The 15,959-nt window shown below is 60.0% G+C and overlaps 1 protein-coding gene across 2 annotated transcripts in view; it reads right to left on the bottom strand.

Annotated features, from left to right (window-relative positions):
- SDK2 (sidekick cell adhesion molecule 2) overlaps positions 1-15,959 on the bottom strand; it is a 237,523-nt gene that overhangs the window by 119,738 nt on the left and 101,826 nt on the right. For both annotated transcript variants that reach the window (XM_051825916.2, XM_070060373.1), the window contains exon 2: positions 6,569-6,728. In XM_051825916.2, the coding sequence (XP_051681876.2) occupies positions 6,569-6,728 (160 nt within the window). The remainder of the gene's footprint in view (positions 1-6,568; positions 6,729-15,959) is intronic.

The raw sequence follows: 15,959 nt of genomic DNA, 5'->3' as shown, positions 1-15,959 counted from the left end.
GACACTGTGGCTCTCATTCTGCCCATTCCCATGAGGTCAATGGCTGTGTTGACATCCGTGGCTCCTGTATCGGCTGATGCACAACACATGCCTACTGTGGAAAAAGCTGTGAATGGACTTCAACAGGGTTGTGCCCCCAAATAAACTTCCCTCTGAATTCCTTTTCCCATGAGGCTTTGGAAGCACCGTCTTATCTTCCGCCCAGGCCTTCCTTCTCCTGGCCTGCTGTCCCCCCCCCCAGCTCAGCTTCTTCTGCACAAAGCCCCTTCTTCTTGCCCATCCCACCCCCTAACTACATCTCAGACCCAGCCACCCTCCCCTCTCCACTCTCACCAGTCTGGCCCCAGCCACCACCCCCACCCCTCTAGTCCACCTCCTCCACAGCTGCCCCCAGCAAATATTTTCAAAAGTGCATCATGGCCGGCGCCGCGGCTCACTAGGCTAATCCTCCGCCTAGCGGCGCCGGCACACCGGGTTCTAGTCCCGGTCGGGGCGCCGGATTCTGTCCCGGTTGCCCCTCTTCCAGGCCAGCCCTCTGCTGTGGCCAGGGAGTGCAGTGGAGGAGGGCCCAGGTGCTTGGGCCCTGCACCCCATGGGAGACCAGGAAAAGCACCTGGCTCCTGGCTCCTGCCACCGGATCAGCGCGGTGCGCCGGCCGCAGCGCGCCGACCGCGGCGGCCATTGGAGGGTGAACCAACGGCAAAAGGAAGACCTTTCTATCTGTCTCTCTCACTGTCCACTCTGCCTGTCAAAAAAAAAATAAAAAAAAAAAAAAAAAAAGTGCATCTGATCACGCCCTTCCCCAGGGGAAAACAACCCAAGGGCCCCACAGAGCTTTTGGTAATAAGCACAAGACCCTAAGACCACCTCTGAGCCCCCACTTGGGCCCCCGGCCGCTACCAGTGTCTGCAGCCTCCCCCACTCACTGGCCACACGGGCTTTCGTGCAGCTCCTCCCACCCAATGTCTCCACACACTGCTCCTGCCACTGGACAACGCCACTCCTCCCCAGGTCCCAGCGTCCCCAGTGGACTCTGGATGACCCGTATTTCCCTTGGACGCACTCATCAAAGCTGGCAGCCATCAATACGTGCCTCGTCCTCTGGCTCCTCTTGGGGGGCAGGGACAGTCCCGTCTCACTCAGCGCTGAGCACGGGTCCCCACCATCAGCTCCCAGTAGCACGCACGGCCTGCGTGGCCACCCAGAGGTGCCACCTCCTTCTCTCACTGCCTGTGCACACCCACTGGCTCCTTCCCACTGAGTTCAAGCTCTGGGCCCTCTGGGGGTGCTCCCACCTCCATCTCTCATCACTCCCTGCCCCTTCCTGAAATTCCAATGCTCACTAGGCCTGGGGCACTGACCCTGCTGATTGAAGCCACCTGTGCACACCTGTGCTGGGGTGACAAAGACTCCCAAAGGGCGGCAGGGGAGGCAAAAGGCCCCACATCATCACCCTATGAATAAGCCGCCAGCCCCCTCCCGACGTCCATCACTGGGTTTGGAGGCAGCAGGTCTGACGCTGGTCTTAGATCTGGGACGATGTCGAGTCCCTCATTCCTTAAGTACCAAGCTGCGCCCCCTACAGGTGATGCCGGGATCACAGCTTGAGCAGGGGGAGGAAGTGAAAGCGGCCTGCAGGTGCGCACCTGAGGTCAAGGTCAGCGACCATCTGGCGCATTTATTAGCGAGAGTTAGCGGATACGAGGTGCTAGGGTGCAGTGGGCCCACAGTAGGCTGTGTGTGTCAGCCGTGTTTCTCCACTGTGGTGATTAGGCTGGCTGGAACCATCCCCAGACAGGACCCGGGCTCTGGAAAGGGACAAGAAGGGCAGCAGGGACAGCGGGGGCCTCACAGGCGGCCACCAGGCCCCGGGTGAAGCCTGGCTCTCCACGTCCTGGCTGTGTGTGTGTGTGTGTGTGTGTGTGTGTGACTGTGAGTGGGTTTCTAAACTCAGAGCTGTGATTCCTAGATAGGAAGCAGGCATTAAAAAACTGCACCGATCTCCCAGAGCTGCTGCCAGCAGGGGCCTGGTCTGGTTGCTGGCACGGCTCCAGTGCCCTCCGGGGAGACCGCCGGCCTCTGCTCCCTTGCCTGCTGTCACTTCCAAAGGGAGGGCCGGCAACAAAGCAGCCAGCCTGGGGACTTTCTCTTCAGCCTCTGCTCAGAGCTCTTTCAAAGGCTGCCAGTGGCCTGGCGGCCGTCTCCTGCCTTTGTGTCCCCCACCAGGGCTGTCACAGGCCTGGGGCTCCCTGCCTAGCATAGCTTCTACCCTCTGCGGGAAGCCAGCTGGACTTGGGGCCAGAGATGCAGCTGGGGGCTGGCCAGAGGCCCACCTGCCTCCCCTGGCTTCCCCCAATTCTGTACACTGAGCAGGGCAGGCCGCCGGCTCTGGCCCCGCGGGGCAAGGGTGTCCCACAGTGATGGGGACAGGGACAGAAGGGGCCTGACAGGGAGAAAAGGCAGGTCAGCTCGGTCAGTGAGGCCCTCTCAGACCTGCCACCTGCTCTCTGGGTGACCCCGGAATGTTCTGGAACTTCTCCAGGCTTCCGGTTCCTCGTTTGTGAAGTGAAGGCAGTAACACTCTCCTCTTAGCGTGACACGCTGGATGGACAGTGCCTGGCATCGAGTGAGCCTCCATCAATACCAGTCCTCCTGCTGTGTGTACACCTGATCACGCGTGGGCGTCTGTGTGTGCATGTGTCACGTGTGCACCTGCGTGGGTGGCTGGCTTCTGCCTCTCTGATATTTTAGGACAGTATGGGATAAAGTGTTTCCAAGGCAGACAAAATAATCCGGTTGATGACTTCGCCAGGCTGTGGCCACGAGGACAGGGTGGCTGGCGTCCAGGCAGCCCTTGTTGGCGCAGTGGACGTACACTGAGGCTGCACCCACTGGGTCACCCTGGGAGACGGCTCCAGGGGCAGGGGAGAGCCGACAGGAGGCAGCCTAGGGACGTGGTTTGAGGATGAGGCTCCAAGGGCAGCACTGGAGGGCCTGGCCCTGGGAACATTCCCATCCCACAAAGACCCCTACACACGGCACACAGCCAGGCCAGGGGCTGTTACATGTGGGGCAGGACTGCGAGGGACCCACGGACTCTCCTGCGTTCTGTTCAGCCTCCCCGACCCCACCACACACCTACAGAGAGTGTGTGAAGCTGTGCCCTATTCCCGGGGGAGGGGCGCTTGGGCAGTGTCCCCCACACCCACAAAAAGAGGGCCCTCAGTTTTTCAGAGTCAGAGTGCTTTGCACCCAGCACCCCCTCCCCTCCAACACCCACCCTTACCCCCAACTGTCACGACCACTTTATTTCTCAAACTGGGAGGTTCAAGGCCAGGGTCAGAATGGTTAAAGCTTTGTCACCTCAAGGGTCTCTCACTGTATCTGTCCAAGATGAGCTCTGAAGAGGGTGTGGGCAGTGGCAGGGCCATGGGAACAGGTGCACAGGGCCTCAAGTGGCCACTGGGAGGAGGCAGGCTCATTTGCTGATTTGATTGTGGAGTGTGTGCTATCCTAACAGGTGCCATGCTGCACCTGTCTTGTTCCATCTGTTGCACCGGGGAATGGGCTGGACCCACAGGTCTCCTGTGAGCCTTACAATAACCCCCCCCACACACAGCAGGCACTCCTGCTCCCAGCTCCAAGAACAAGAAACAAGCTCAGGGTGGCCCACTCAAGGCCGCCCAAGGTCACAGAGCAAGGAAGTAGGAGGGGACGTGGTCCTATACAAGTGCGGGTCTTTGTACTCCGCCCCCAACGATGGGCGAGAACCACACGGTCACCCCTGTCACTGGCACCCGGGAGGGTGTACAAGCTGGCCTTTGTGTAGCTGTCACACACACACACACACACACACACAGCCCAAGAATGAAGACTCCCATAAACTGGATGTGGATGTAAACTTCTTCCCTGAGATCCAGAGAGGGAAACACAGTGAAATTTATGGCAGAGTTTCTAATCTTATTTTCTCGCCACTTGCTGAGTAAATTTAGCCATTTTTCTGCCTGCAAATTGGATATTATCACCCTACGCAGGGCCTGGAGTCAGTGACAGACAGGAAGTCTTCGGCACCAGGGAGAGCCACAGGCTGCCTCGCTGGCCGATCTCCCTCCTTGTAAAGCAATTTCCAGTTGACTTTTGTTTGAGCAGGTGGACGCGGGGCATGCTGTCAGCCAGAGCCAAGGAAGCGCTCAGACGGCGGCGGGTTCACGGTCCAGCTTGAGGGAGTGACATCAGATCTGGGTTCACGGCCACGGAAACAAGCGATGGCACGCACGGCTCGGAACCCAGCGAGTGCCAACGCAGCCTGCGCGTTCTCGCTGATGCTGGATGCCCTCAGAGGGCGTGAGAAGTGGAGGCTCCACACGAAAGAATGCCCCACGGTATCAGCGACAGGAGTGACAGTGCCAGGGACACGTGTGTGCTATGGTGCTGGGCCCTCGGGCAGGATGGAGAAGCTTCTAGAAGTGGCAGTCTTCCAGTGGGGGGGATGTGGACAAAGGCCAGCAGACAGGGTGTGCTGGGTACAGCCCTGGGGCCTGTGATGGCCCGGGTTTGGGGGAGCATTAGCCCCCGTGGGAGTAGCAGGAGGTGCCTCCAGGAGCAGGCCACAAGGAATTCTGGGGGCCACATGGGGCACGGGGCCCACGGGGCACAGGATGTTGGTGGGTAGAGAGGATGGCCCTGACCACACCTGTGTTCAGGTGCTCTGCGGCCGCCTTGGCCTCCCGGGCCACACCCCTGCAGCCCAGGACGCACGGGGGATGCGTTTCCCAAGGAGAAGCCCGGCCCAGCCAGGAGATGGGATATTTGCATTCTCGGCACTGCTTGCAGGGCACGGCTGGCAGGAGGAAGGAAGCGGTGGCAGCGAGCCGGCCTCACGGAGAAGCCAGGCGGGGGTGGTGAGGAACTCCAGCCTGGAGCCTCTCCACCAAGACGGAAGCTCCGTCCAACAAACAAGCCAGGCTTGGCTGGATTCTTTAGCTTCTCTAAACCTCAGTTTACACATCTGTACAAGGGGGCAGTGGGCGGGGGTGGGGGATAAAGGGGGAGGGGTAAACTGACTCCACCCCAGGTTTGCTGCAGGGCTGAGTGCTGCACGTGGACAGCACACATCACAGCAGCTACCATGAAACAAACGTTTTACCCATCAACAGCTGGATCCTGTTCTCCACCTGCCTGCTCCCAGCGATGACAGCGGGCAGTTTCGAAAGGCTGGGTCGGGCACGCCTGAGCCTGCAGCTGAGCCAGAATCTGTTCCTGTGTCTTGTCCACCCTGTGTGCTGGCAGTGCGGGGCATCAAAAGGATAGCGGAGCCCCCCCCCCCCCCCCCGGATCTGGCCTCCAGCTCCCTGCCAGATGGCCAGGGCAGGCTGGGAGGCCGGGGCAGCGCTGGGACGCCACCCACCTGCTCCAGATGTCCCATTCAGGCACGCCCACGGCCCAAGGGTTCACAGGGGGCTCTTCACAGAGACTCTCAGAACCAGCCCCCTGGTGCCAGGTGCCAGTAGCCGGCTGGAGCGGCCCTGGGCCCCTAACCGAGCTCAGGAGCTCAGCGTGGCCCCACTGGTCTCCCTGTGGGCTTTCAAGAGAACTCAAGGCCCCGGGGCAGCCAGCACCTGCTCCAGCTGACCCCCGGCAGGGGGGACCATGTGGCCATACCACTAGGCAGAAGGGTCTTGGGGGTGGGGGCTACCCCCAGCGCTGGCCTCAGGACACATCCTACAGCAATTAACCCCCTTCCTCTCATTTGCATTCCTGTCCCTGGTGGCAGATTTGTATCCACATCCCCAGGGCAAGACAATCTTGTTTCCCCAACAAAACCGATTATGCACAACAGGCCCAGGGATTAATCACCAGCCACAGGGCTGGGAGCCAATAAAAGAGGCAGAGATGGGAGGATAAGAACAGGAGCCGGAGGGAGGGAGGGAGGAAGGGAGGGAGCAGGACTGGTGTCAAGGCTCCGCAGGGCCAGTCTGGCGTGGGCAGCAGCTGCACCCCGCACATGCTCCCCTACCCTGGTCCTCTCTGTGTGGCAGTGGCCGTGACCTGGGGAGGGCAAGGCTGGCTGGGCCCAGTGCTCAGGCACCTAGGCACCAACAAGGAGCAAAGATAAGCCCTGGGTTGGGGCCTCCCTTACCGACCCCAGGGTGCCACATACCCCATCATCCACTGGACCCACAGCCTCCCGGGGACAGCTTCACTCTTCTCATGCAGTGGGTGTCAAAGGGGCTCCGGCCACAGCCACAGCTCCTGGTAGGCAGCGAGCCCCCCTGCCCCCCAGTCATCGCCTCTGCCCTGTCCACTGTTGACTGGGCCACAGTGTCTGGGTGGTGCCCGGGCCCAGCTCCTGGGGGACGCTCTGCTGGGGTCTGCAGGACTGGGCCCTCTCAGGGCCACAGCACAGCTGCCCTGGCCTCTCGGGAGCACTGGAGTGGGAGTCTGTGGCTGAGACCTTGCGCGACAGTGTCACTCGCACACACACGTGCACACTCACATGCACACCCCCAGGCCCCGTCACCAGGGCAGAGGCCCGGCAGCCCGCGGCAAGGAGAGGCGCCCGACTTGCCTGTACTCCAGGGAGAACTTGGTCAGCTCCCTGTTGTTGTGGAGCCACTTGAACTCCAGCGGCCAGCTGCCCTCCGCCATGCAGGTGAGCACCAAGCGGTTCCCCTCCAGGTGCACCTGCGTCCTCACCGGCTCCGTCTTGAAATACGGGGACACATCGTCTGCAGGAGACAAGGGTACAAAGCCGCTGGTTATCACCATGTCACCCACACGCGGCAGCCTGCGTGTTACTCAAGGTAGACGGAGCAGGTGCAGCCGGGCGAGTCGCCCTGGAAGCACGTCAGCCTGAGTCCAAGGCTGGCCCACCAAGCAGAGCAGTCTGAGTTCAAGGCTGGCCCGCCAGCCAGCGTCCTGCCTTCCTCCGCCTGGACCACACCAGGCGCCCGCCTCCTGCCACTCCCACACTCTGGCACCTGTCCATGTCACACCCTTCCCTCCCGCTTTCTCCTCGGTGGGGATGCACATTTCACAGGGAAGCAAGGAGGCGGACTGACTGTGCTGCAGGTGCAGGCACAGCCCTGAGTCCCGTGTCCTGCTCCCCAAGGCTCAAGGAACCCTTAAAGGCACCAAGCGCACAGTCCAGTGGCAGACTCGGGGCTCAGGCCCAGGGCGGCCGGACCCCGTCCACGCACCTTCCAGTGAGCCCACTGTGCCCAGCAGGTGGACAGGCTCAAAGCCAGGCATGAAGCTGCTGGCAGGGCAGGCCCTGGGGGTCCCGACGTCCAGGCCCAGGTCCACAGACCTGTCCACGCTGTCCACGTCCACTCCACCGCTTCCCAGCCACGTGGGGGTGGACACACAGGCGCCTTCCCGGGACTCCACTTCTCCATCGGCGGAGAGGAACGGAAGCAGCCGCCCTGACGCCGTAAGCATGAAGGGGAGCACCACGGTGGGCAGGGCCGGCCCAGGGAGCCGCTGCTTTTGGTTTCAGACAGGTAAGAAACCAGAGGAGAGGTCAGGGCCCAGGGCTGTGGGGGCCCTCCTGCACCCCAGGCCCAGCCGCGGAAGCATCAGAGGGGGCGCGGAGCCCTGGGTCCCCCTCCTCCCCTGGCCCTTGGATCACCCGGTCTGGGGTCTCCCTATCTTCAGACGGGTCCAGCACTGGTCTGCAGGCCTCCCTGGGCTCCCGCACGACCGGCAACGCAACACGAGTGGCACTGTGCTTCCAGCACCCTCACACTTTGCACCCCAACTCCAGGCCCAAGGGTTCAGTGTTGTGAATGCCCAACTTGGGGGATGGCTTGGGGAGGGTCCTCCTTCAACCTGCACCCTGCTATGGACCCTCACCGAGGCGGCCACCCGGCGGGGGGATCTGAGGGTGGGCTGCTGGTGGCTCAGAGAGCAAGGGTGGTCCCACGTCGGCCCCCTGACCGCTCTGTCTGAGGTTTGCTGGTGTTCCAATCGTGCACTTCCGGCTGCTCGCCTGAACACGTCTTCCCATCACTCTTAACTACTATCCTGACAACATCCTGCCTTTCAAACTAGGGGAAGAGACTCGTCCTTTAGGGCACAGACGGGGGAGTGACCGCCATCCCCTGGTCCCTCCCTGGAAGGCTCATCCCTCTGGAGGGGCTGGGGGACGGGAGGGAGGGGTTGGAGGGCTTCTGTTTGCCGAGGGAGGCGACCTGCAGCCTCCAGGCAGCCAGCCCCGTTCTCAGCTCCAGCAACAGGCTCGCTCCCCCTTCAAAGGCACACTGTATCTCCAGCAGCTTTCAAGAGCCCTCTGCATCCCGTTTTTAAAAACCCTCTGTTCGGGGCTGTCATTGCACGTTTGTTTTAAAACAATAACATTCCCAGCCCCCGAGTGATTAAATCTCTCCCTTGGATGTGGCGCTGACTCAGAGCCACAGCAGGGAGAGCAGTGGGCGTGTGTGCACACACACGTGCACACGCACATGCACACACACACACGCTCTGCACCCAGACACCCTCGCCTCCGCAGACACCCGCCCTCCTCGGCTGCACGTGCCAGTCCACACCCAGGCCCCCTGGGCGCCAGCCTGGAGCCTGCTGACTCTTGCTTGGATGGGTTCCTTCCAGAGGCTGTAGGAGATAAGGACTAGGGGAGAGAGAAGGGGAGGGAAGAGCCAGCCCCGAGAACTTCTGGTAGCAGGCCCTGAGCCGGGCGCCGCGCGCCTCCCATCTCATGTCACCTCACAAGGAGGCCTGGGAGAGACTAAGGCACCTGTCCGTAAACCACCTCCTCCGGAAATGCCCCTGCCCTGGGGTACAGGGGTCCCAGAGGGAGGCCCCATCAGGGCTCAGCTAGTGCCCCTGGACAGCCTGCATGGAGGCATGGGGCCGGCAGGGCATGGGCGGGCGCTGTGGGAGGAAGGGTACCCTGAGGCAGGAAGATGCTGGTGGAGGGAACTGTGTGCACACGCCTCTGTGTGTGCACTATGCATCTCTGTGTGTGTATGTCCACGTATGTGCCCATGGATGTCCTGTGTGTCTGTGCATGTGTGTCTGTGTGTGTCCTATGGATGCCACTGTGCGTCTGTGTGTGTGTCCATATGTGTGCTCACAGATGCCCTGTGCCCATGCATGTGTGTCTGTGTGCACCCATGGATGCCCTGTGCGTGTCTGCACATGTGTCTGTGTGTGTATTCATGGATGCCCTGTGTGTCTGTGCACATATGTATTCATGGATGCCACTGTGTGTGTCTGGGCACACATGTCCTTGCATGTGTTCATGGATGTCATGTGTGTGGGCACACATGTCCTTGCATGTACTCATGGATGCCATTCTGCATGTCTGTGCACACATGTCAGTGTGTGTACTCATAGATGTCATGTGTATCTGTGCAAGCATGTCCTTGCATGTACTCATGGATGCCATTCTGCATGTCTGTGCACACATGTCGGTTTGTATACTCGTGGATACCCTGTATGTGTCTGTGCATGCATGTCCATGTGTGTATTCATGGATGTCCTATGCATGTCTGTGCACATCTGTGATGCATGCCCGTGTGTTCAGTGTGTGTGTCTGTGTCTAAGCGTGTGCTTCCTTCCAGGGCTGGTGTCCGCGTCACAGGTGCACAGGGCAGTAGACATCGCGGGACTCGGGGAAGTCGCCTCAGCTTCCTGAGCCGCACCTGCATGAAGATCAGATCAGAAAGCAGGTGCAGCAGGTGCAGGCACGCGCCACACGAGGTCGCTTTTACTGCTGATAACATCTGCAGCTCCTCTTAGCCTTGGTGCCATGATGGTGCAGTGTACAACCTGTGCAACTGCACACAACAGCACCGTTGACCACCCTGTCAGTGGGAGGGGACCTGAGGATGCAGAACTGTGGCTGGACACACCCTCAAAAGGCGTCCTTTTCTTAAACTCCTCCTCCTTCCCAAAATAAACACGAGCACAAAAGATTTATTTTTTAAACTAGACAAAGTGACTTTAAAGTTCATATAAAAACCATGAAAGACTAGCCAAGGGACTTCTGGGAAGGAATGGCCAGCCGGGGAGACTGGCACAGACACTGAACTATATTCTAAAGCTACAACAATTAAAACAGTGTGGTCTGGTGGGTCTAGGCAGGAGAAGGAATTGTCTAGAAGTCCAGAAACAGTTCTAAGGGCCCGTGGGGATATTGAATGTACGATGAGAGTGGGATTTCCAATCAGTGAGAAAAAGATCAATTATTCAACAAATGGTTTTGGAACCGCGAAGGAGCCATGTGGGGATAAAAAAATAGAGTTGAATCTCTTCCTTACACTTTGCCTCAAAATAAATGCTGGATGGATCGATGTTTTCAACACGAAACATGAAATTCTGAACGAACTAGAAAAAAAATCACCGAGGTTTAAAAATAGGTCATCTTGGCAGAGCGAAGTCCTCGCCAAGTACTTTCTAAGTACTACACGGACTCGGGGGGGTCGCGACGCAGACGGCTACCTTCAACCAGCTAAAGCTCCGGCACGGAAAAGCAAACAAATCCATCAACAAAAGGAAGCAACACGAGGCAAACCGGGGGAAAGACGTCTGGACCTGTTCTCACGGGCAAAGAGCTCCTTTCCCTGATAGACAAAATGTGCCCCCAAATCAATAAGACAGAAGATTAGCAAACCCGGAGAAACGTGGGGCAGAGGATATGAAGAGTTCACGGGGAAGACGCACGCAGGCACGCTCAGTCTCGAGATAAGAGAAAGCCAAACGGAAACTCAGTAAGACACCGTGTGGGTTTGCTTTTTTGGTCTCTATCGCATCAGCCAAGATGCAGAGTGTGACAGGTAGGCTGGCCTGTGGAGTTTGTTCATCGTCGACAGAGAGCAGTTTGGCAGTTCCATCACAGCTAGAAGTGCTCACACTCGCCAATCCACCGACTCCTCAAGGAATCCGCCATCCTCAGACGCGCTGGGGCACGTGCAAGATGACGGCGCTTCAGGGCTGCACGGCTTGTGACAGCCACAGCTTGGAGACCACTTGAACGTTTGTCAAGAGGCTGCAGGTTAAAGACACGGCTGCACCTCCCCAAGACGCAGGCGGCTCTGGGAAAACGCATGGCTCGCCAGCCTTTGTTTGTTTTTTTCTTTAAGCATAAAACGGTATGAGGGGACTTAAAAAAATTCATGGAAAATGCAATGGGAAGGTAAGTTTATTTCGGTGCCAAATCTGTTGAAATCCATTCACCGTGTTTTCACACATTTTCCATGAACCTCTTGTAGACCTCTGGTGCTTGTGTGTATGGACATAGGCTTTTTCTAGAAGATGACGTAAGAGCTAGCCCTGGGGGGCTGGGGACAAGCAGGCTGCTGGGAGGGCTCTGGTGGGAGGGGACCATCTTTTTACTCTATTACGTTCACATGGCTTTTATCTAACATTTTTATTTAGTTATTTGCATTTTTCTTGAAAGGCAAAGAGGCAGAGACACACAGAGACAGAGAGGCAGAAAGAGAGACCTTCCACCCACCTGTTCACTCACCCAATGCCCACAGCCACCAGGGCTGGGCCAGGCCGAAGTCAGGAGCCTGGCGCTCCACGGGGCCTGCCATCTGGGTGGCAGGGACCCGAGGACTTGAGCCATCATCTGCCGCCTTCCAGGGTGCCTAGCAGGAAGCGGATCAGAGGCCGAGTGGCTAGGACTCAATGAGATGCTCTGATAAGGGTGCGGTGTCTCACATGGTGACCGAAGCCGCTGTACCCCAACGCCCGTCACCGTGAGCCACTTTCATTCGTGGACTCCAGCTATGAGTTAGCCATTCACAGTCAGAGCCGCAGGTGCACACGTGCATACATGACAGAGCGTGCGGGGTGGGCAGGCAGGGGCTGTCCCCTCTGGGGACAAGGGGAAGGGATGGGTCACTGTGTTTGATTCAGGGGTGTCGCGTGGCTGAGCCCCTTGGGGGTCACCTTCGGGGCTGGGCGTGTGGCCCTATGGGATGCTTGCATCCCATATTGGGGTGCCTGGTTATGGCTCCTCTGCTTCCGACTCAGCTTCCTGCAGACCCGGGGAGGCAGCAGGTGATGGCCAAGGACTCGGGTTCCTGCCACCCAAGGGAGACCCAGACAGAGTCCCAGGCTCCTGGCTTCAGACTGGCTCAGGGTTGGCTGTGGCAGGCACTTGCAAGCAAACCAGCAGAAGGGACGACCCCTGACTGCCTCTCTGAGACTCTGCCTTTCAAAAAAAATGAAAAAAAAAAAAAAAAGTTACTTGCAGAGGCGGGCGGGCAGGAGGCCTCGGCTGGGGGCTTCCTTCTCATTTCCCGTCGTGGGTCAGGGGCCACTGATTGCCATCTCCCCTTGATGTGACCACTGAATGCCCCCGTTGTCAACCTCAGGTTCTGGCCTCCAGGCTACACGGCCCCACACACAGGCTTCTCTGAACTTCAACTTCTCCGCCCCGTGCAGAATAAAGTCACCATTCTCTAGAGCGGCCAGCCCCCACCCTGCCCCCACCCTGTCACCCTGCAGGGGGTTTGACTTCCCAGCCGGCCCAACCCTGGGAACTACCAGGGAGCCAGCCAGCGGGCCGAGGACCCCAGGGGGAAGGTCTCCACCAGCCATCTACTTGGCCCAGACATGTGCACCTGCCCCCAGAGCCTGCTTCCGGAGCTACTGAGCCGGCACCAATTCCCTTCCCAGCTCGGAAGCCTCCCCAGGCCCACGTTTCAACAGTCCCCCCCGCCCCGGGCTCCTAAGAACAGCACTGCTGATCAGGAGTCTCTGGACAGCTCTGGAGGGGGCTGGGAGGCTGCACCCCCGGACTCGCACACCTCTCCCCTCCGCATCTCCTACAGCCCCTCAGCACCACCCCTCCCTCCCATATTGATCTCCCCAGCTCCGGAGAGCCTGGCTGGCTGGCCCTGGGTGAGAGGGAGCAGGCACTGAGGGCAGGCCCTTCCCCCTGAATCCCGCGTCTCCCCAAACTTGTATTCCTGCCGCTGCCTCTGTTCCATGCCATTTACGGAGGCACCTCATGTCCCTTGCCTTGGGCGATGGTCACCATCTGCCATGGCCACCGTCTTCCACGATCACCATCTTCCACGGTCTTCTACAGTCACTGTCTTCCACGTGCAAAAACGGTCAGCCCGGTGGCTCTCCACGGGCTCTGCCACACAGGCATAAAGCAGACCCGATGGAGCCCAGATCTGTGTGCTGCCCCTATGGGACTTCCGGAGATCACCTCCCCGTTCCCACCCCATCCACGGCACGCGAGGGCTGGGGGACGTTCAAAGTGCTCCGCGGCCACTCCCGTGGCATTCTCACAGGCTCGTGGATCTGGGGGTGAAACAGGAGGCAGCTGGGAGAGGGGAGTCAGCTGTGAGGAGGGTGAGCAGGGGTGCGGGGTTGGGGGCATGGGCTGAGCCATGCAGGGAGATGAACCTGGGAATGCAAGAGGTCAAAGGCGAGCCTGAAGGAGGGGCAGGGACCCAGAGGCTTGGGGGCTTCTAGGGCGGGAGACCCCAGCCCATAGCTCTGCTCAGCTCACAAGCTCCCAGGGGCCACTGCTTTCCAGGGGTCTGGCCTGCAGGTCCCAGTGGGAGATGAGAGCGGTGTCTACACCCCACTGTGTGCTAAGGGAAGTGTGACACAGAACAAACCTCCCTCCTGCGCTTCCCGTCTCATCATTAAGACAGACCGGAACCCCGCCCTGCCCCAGAAGCCACTGGGAGGACCACACACGCCACCCGCTTGTGCCATGCAACCCTCTGGGGGTGACATAGCTGGGAGATGGGGAATTCCTGCTTCTCAGGACCACGCCCTCCAGGAGCTCACAGCTTCTGGAAGGAGCCCACCCAAGCCTCCCCAACTCAGCCATCTTGGGGCCACTGCTGGCCATCGACTTGCCTAGAGTAGCTGGGAGGACTCAAGCAAAGGCTGAGATGGGGTAGAGGCAGCCTGGGCTTCAGCAGGGTGGATCTGTCCCACAGTGTCATTGATCTTGCAGGTTCCTCGGCAGATGGGGGATGGGACCATGCCTGGGGAGGGGGCTCAGATAGAGGCTGCCAGGGCCCTGCTCGGCGCCCACCTTCCAGGAGCAACATTCGGGTGGGGACACACACACACAGCCGCACGCTGGGCAGGTGCCGCCCGCACAGGAGCCGAGGGGTTCCCTTCCCTGTCTCATCCCAGGGGCGGCCCGGCCTGCCCCTGCTCCTGCCTCTCCCCCTCCCCCTCCAGCGGGCTGCCAGCCCTCTACCCCTCTCCCTCCCCACTGCTGTTCCCGCAAATGAGATGCTAATTTATGCCTCTCCCTTGCCTCCAGTCTCCTGGCAGATGCCTGGCCCAGCTCGCCCGGTGCCGCCTGCATGCCAAGTGCTTCATTAGCCAGCAAGGAAGCCTCTCGCCCTCCTTAATCGAATCCCCGCCAGTGACCCTCAGGAGAGCCAGGCCCCTCCTGACGTAGGGGGCGGGGAGGGTGGGGGCCCGAGGTACAATTAATTACGCAGCGGCCTCCGCAGCTGCTGCCAGACAGATCTCTCGCTCAGAAAAGCGTGTTCAGAAGCGTCTCACGGAACGGATCACCAATCTGTTTGAATACACGTCTAATCTCATTAGGGGGGCCCGGCCACCAGGGCAGCCACCGCGACGGAGCCTCTCCACGTGGCCCTGGGGAATTGAGAGTGGGGTGGGGGCCTGGTCTGGGGAAGGGGTGTGTGTGTGTGTGTGTGTGCGTGCATGCGCGTGCCCGGAGCCCACCACCAGCCCTCCGTGTTCTTGTCCCCCTTGTACAAACCGCCACTAAGTCACAGAGAAAAGAGGAACCAAAGTTGGTGCCGGTGGATGGTGTCCCCCCGAAAGTCAGGGCCCCCTTGGAAGCTCAGAATAGGGCCTTATTTAGAGATGCAGTTATTGTGGATGTAACCGGGGGTCCTACTAGAGAAGGGTGGGCCCTCCAGGGCTGGTGTCTTTCCAATGGAAGAAGAAACAAGAAACAGAGACACACAGAGAACAGAGGGCCATAGCCCAGGAACGCCAGGGACTCACGGGAGCCACGAGAAGCAGGAGGCGACAGCAAGGGTCGTCCCCTGGACACGTCAGGGAGAGCAGGACCCTGCTGGCACCTTGAGTTCAGATCTGAGGCCTGCACGGCCCTGGCACCTGGTGGAAGCCACCCAAGCTGTGGAAACGGAGCCTCGTGGAGGCTCTGTCCGTCCTTCCAAGGAGGCCGGCAGGCTCTCCAAGTCCTGCCTGGCTGGCCACAGCCGATCCTGCCCCAGACACGGTGCGCCCCAGGGCCCTTGCTCGTGCCTTCGCTTCCCCTGGGGAGCCCAGTCTCCCCCTTTGCTGGGACAGCGCAGGTGTTCTGTCGGTGCTAGTACCTGCGTGGCACCCACCAAAGCACAGACACCGTGTCCCAGGTCCTGACGTCCCTCGGACCTCCCTTCCAGCACAGTACGCAGGACGTACACCACAGCCATGGCTACAGCGACTCCCACGCTAGTGTGTCACCCCCCACCCCGCCCCCAGCAGGCACGGAGGACGGCCAGATCCACGAATGGAAAAGTGGACAAGCAAAGGTGCTGTGGAACTCTGCCCGGTCACATCCCCCTCGGGGGCTGACCGTGCCAGGGACCCTGGCGTTAACCCCTCTGGCTCTGATGTGGTGAGATCCGAGCAGCCGTGTGGGTGATGACCTCCCTGGGCCCTGGATCGGGGTCATGTGGGTGCAACTCCAGTGAGCTCTGCTACTCCCTGGCTGCACATGTGCCCTGCTGGTGCCTCAGTCTCCTCTTCTGAGAAATGGGATCGCAGCAGTGCCCGCCGCCGAGGCCTAGGCGAGGGGGGGTGCCCAGAGCAGGGGGGAGCCCACGAGAAGCAGCTGCAATGCCTCCCCCCCCCCCCGTGCCGCCTCTGCAAACCTCCCCTGCAGCCAGGGCCTCGCCGTGAAGTGCACAGGTAAACAATGCCACAACGGCGGCAGCCTTGCGTGGATAAAAGATGGTTCTCAT

This window comes from Oryctolagus cuniculus, chromosome 17 (genome assembly GCF_964237555.1).
Source record: "Oryctolagus cuniculus chromosome 17, mOryCun1.1, whole genome shotgun sequence".
Taxonomy (NCBI): Eukaryota; Metazoa; Chordata; class Mammalia; order Lagomorpha; family Leporidae; genus Oryctolagus; species Oryctolagus cuniculus.
Note: the sequence above shows the minus strand (reverse complement) of the source record. Positions and strands in the feature narration are given on the sequence as shown.